Genomic DNA, 2,870 nt, shown 5'->3' with positions numbered 1-2,870 from the left:
ACAAGATCTGAGTACTTCTACTTTTACTCAAGAACAAGATCTGAGTACTTCTACTTTTACTCAAGTACAAGACCTGAGTACTTCTACTTCTACTTTTACTGAAGCACCAGATCTAAGTACTCCTCTCACCTCTGGTCTTTGTAGAAATGACTATATATATATACATATATCTAAATATACGTCTCTGTTCCTCAGCTGCTGAACAAAGACCCCAAGGAGCGTCTGGGCTGTTTGGCTTCGGGGGGGAAAGACGTTCAGGATCATCGTTTCTTCAGGAAAGTAAACTTCCGGATGCTGGAGGCCGGACTCGTCGAGCCGCCGTTCAAACCTGATGCAAGTACTTTAAAAAGAAACCACTAAAGAAGATCAGATACATGTTAGGTCTCTTTAAAACTGATGACTTCATGTTTTTATCTTTTTCAACTTACTTTATGACAGGTAAAAGCATTGCTAAGTAAAAATACAGAAGTCGTTTTGGGAAAATGTGCTTTTTTTACGTTTCAATCAACCCACACACTTATATAGCTTCAAATGAACGTTTATTGGTAAAAAAACAACTTTGTAATTCGGCAGTAGGCTACTTATACACAAAATAAAGTCACATTTAAAATAATGATTGTAATATAATTTAAATGTCATAAATGTACTTGCAGTGGTGGAAGAATGAATAACATTTTTAATTGACGGAAACGTTTAAAATGATTATATTCACAATGCATCACTCATTATGCAGATTTATTATAATACTGGATTGATAATGTGCAGCTAATGAATACATCGCTTATTTGAGCTATTAGTAAAAGGTAGTTAATAACCAGGTTAATAATTCATATTGTATTTTTGGATACAAAGTCATTCTAAAGTAACAGACTGAGAATCAGCACTTTGGAAACAGGGCTGAAACAGAGGGGATTATGGGTAATGCTGCAATGATCTGTTTGGTGTTTCAGCCAATCAGAGACAGGTTCTGTATATATCTGAGACCTGTGATATATTGATGAAAAACAGTATGATAGGGGACCTTTAAATCCTGAATACTAACCTCTCTCTCTCTCTCTCTCTCTCTCTCTCTCTCTCCCTCTCCCTCTCCCTCTCCCTCTCCCCAGCTCCAGGATGTTCCAGGTGCTCCAGGGTCACATCCAGCCGGCTCCACACAGAGGCCGTAAAACCCGCCTGGTCACCAAAGACGGGCGCTGCAACATCGAGTTCGGCAACATCGAGTACAGCAACCACTTTGCGTACCTACTGGACTTCTGGACGACGTTCGTGGAGATCCGCTGGCGCTTCGTTCTGCTTCTGTTCGTGGCCTCCTTCACCGGCAGCTGGTTCGTCTTCAGCCTGCTGTGGTACTGGATCGCAAAGAGCAACGGGGATCTGACGGGGCAGAACCGAACCGACGGACATGTGCAGTGCATCGATAACGTCAACGGTCTCACGACGGCGTTTCTCTACTCGTTGGAGACTCAAACCACCATTGGTTACGGGGGTAGAGCGTTAACCGGACACTGCGCCGGAACAATTGCTCTAATCATCATCCAATCTCTAATCGGCGTCTTCATCAATTGCTTCATGTGTGGCGTCATATTAGCCAAGATCTCGTTACCCAAAAGACGGGCGAAGAGTATCACCTTCAGCGACACGGCCGTCATCTGCCTGAAGAAAGGAAGTCTGTGTCTTCTGCTACGAGTCGCGAATCTACGAAAGACGTTACTGATCGGCAGCCAGATTTACGGAAAGCTGCTCAGGACAACGACCGCACCCGATGGAGACACCGTCATTCTGGATCAGGTGGATGTGGGCTTTATGGTGGACAGTGGAAAGGATAACTTGTTTTTTGTTTGCCCTTTGACCCTGTACCATGTGATTAACACTTCCAGTCCGTTCTACGAGCTTTCAGCGGACTCTCTCCCCAACCAGGACTTTGAGTTGGTGGTCTTTTTGGACGGGACAGCAGAGTCTACTAGTTCTTCCTGCCAGGTCCGAACCTCCTACATCCCTCAGGAGATCCAGTGGGGGTTCAGCTTCCTGCCCATCATCTCCCGCACCAAGACGGGAAAGTACCGGGTGGACTTCTCAAACTTTTCCAAAAGCGTGCGGGTCACAACGCCGCACTGCGTCCACTGCTTTGAGACGGAAGCAGACCAGAAAAACCACAACAGTCACAATCAGGAGAATCAGGACAAACAGCAGAAGTTGGGTATCGACAACCTCGGGTTTCAGGTGATCGACATTCACGACTCTATGGACATCACTAAAATGTGAGGGGAGGAGGGTGAATGTGTCAAAATCAGCCAGAAAATAAACCCTATGAGCAAAAGCCAGGTTTTCAACAACAGTTCTCGGACTTTGAGTCCTACGAGCTACTTTTCAGGAAACTAAAAGTTTCATTTGTTCCCTTGTTTTTCCCATCATGGTGTAAAGACCCACTAAGATTAGGCAAATTAGTACACAGACTAATTAAAAAGCAACAGCTCTTTTAAACCTAATCTCTTGCTTCTGACTACTACGACTGGGAATGTCTCAATAGCCGCTTTCACACCAAGTACTTTGCCGTACTTAGTGCCCAGCACTTAGTGCCCCCATGGAACTAAGTACAGGTCGCGTTCACACCGGAATGACGTCACTTTTTCTTCTTCTGCTTTGGGTTTACTGGCAGGGTTCACGGCGTATACTGCCACCCGAAGTCCCCGGAGTTGGTGGAAGGCTTCAGTAGAAGCTGCTGGGACTCCCAGCAGCTTCTACTGAAGCCTTCCGAGTAAATCACCTGAACGCCGACACCTCCTCATCTCCACCGCTCCCATGTTTTTTTTTGTGTTGCCTTAAGTTATTCTCTCTCCGTTGGTGCGCGGGGCTAATGCTAATAATGCTAA

At 45.3% G+C, this 2,870-nt stretch overlaps 1 protein-coding gene across 1 annotated transcript; it reads left to right on the top strand.

Moving 5' to 3' along the window:
• The first annotated feature begins 1,103 nt into the window (after positions 1–1,103).
• LOC104948774 (ATP-sensitive inward rectifier potassium channel 1-like) lies at positions 1,104–2,551 on the top strand. The gene has a single exon (XM_010775001.1). The coding sequence runs from the start codon at positions 1,114–1,116 to the stop codon at positions 2,260–2,262; it is 1,149 nt and encodes a 382-aa protein (XP_010773303.1). The 5' UTR covers positions 1,104–1,113; the 3' UTR covers positions 2,263–2,551.
• The last annotated feature ends 319 nt before the right edge of the window (positions 2,552–2,870 follow it).

The sequence above is a fragment of the Notothenia coriiceps genome, unplaced genomic scaffold (genome assembly GCF_000735185.1).
Source record: "Notothenia coriiceps isolate Sejong01 unplaced genomic scaffold, NC01 NC01_scaffold00015071, whole genome shotgun sequence".
In the NCBI taxonomy this organism is placed as follows: domain Eukaryota; kingdom Metazoa; phylum Chordata; class Actinopteri; order Perciformes; family Nototheniidae; genus Notothenia; species Notothenia coriiceps.
Note: the sequence above shows the minus strand (reverse complement) of the source record. Positions and strands in the feature narration are given on the sequence as shown.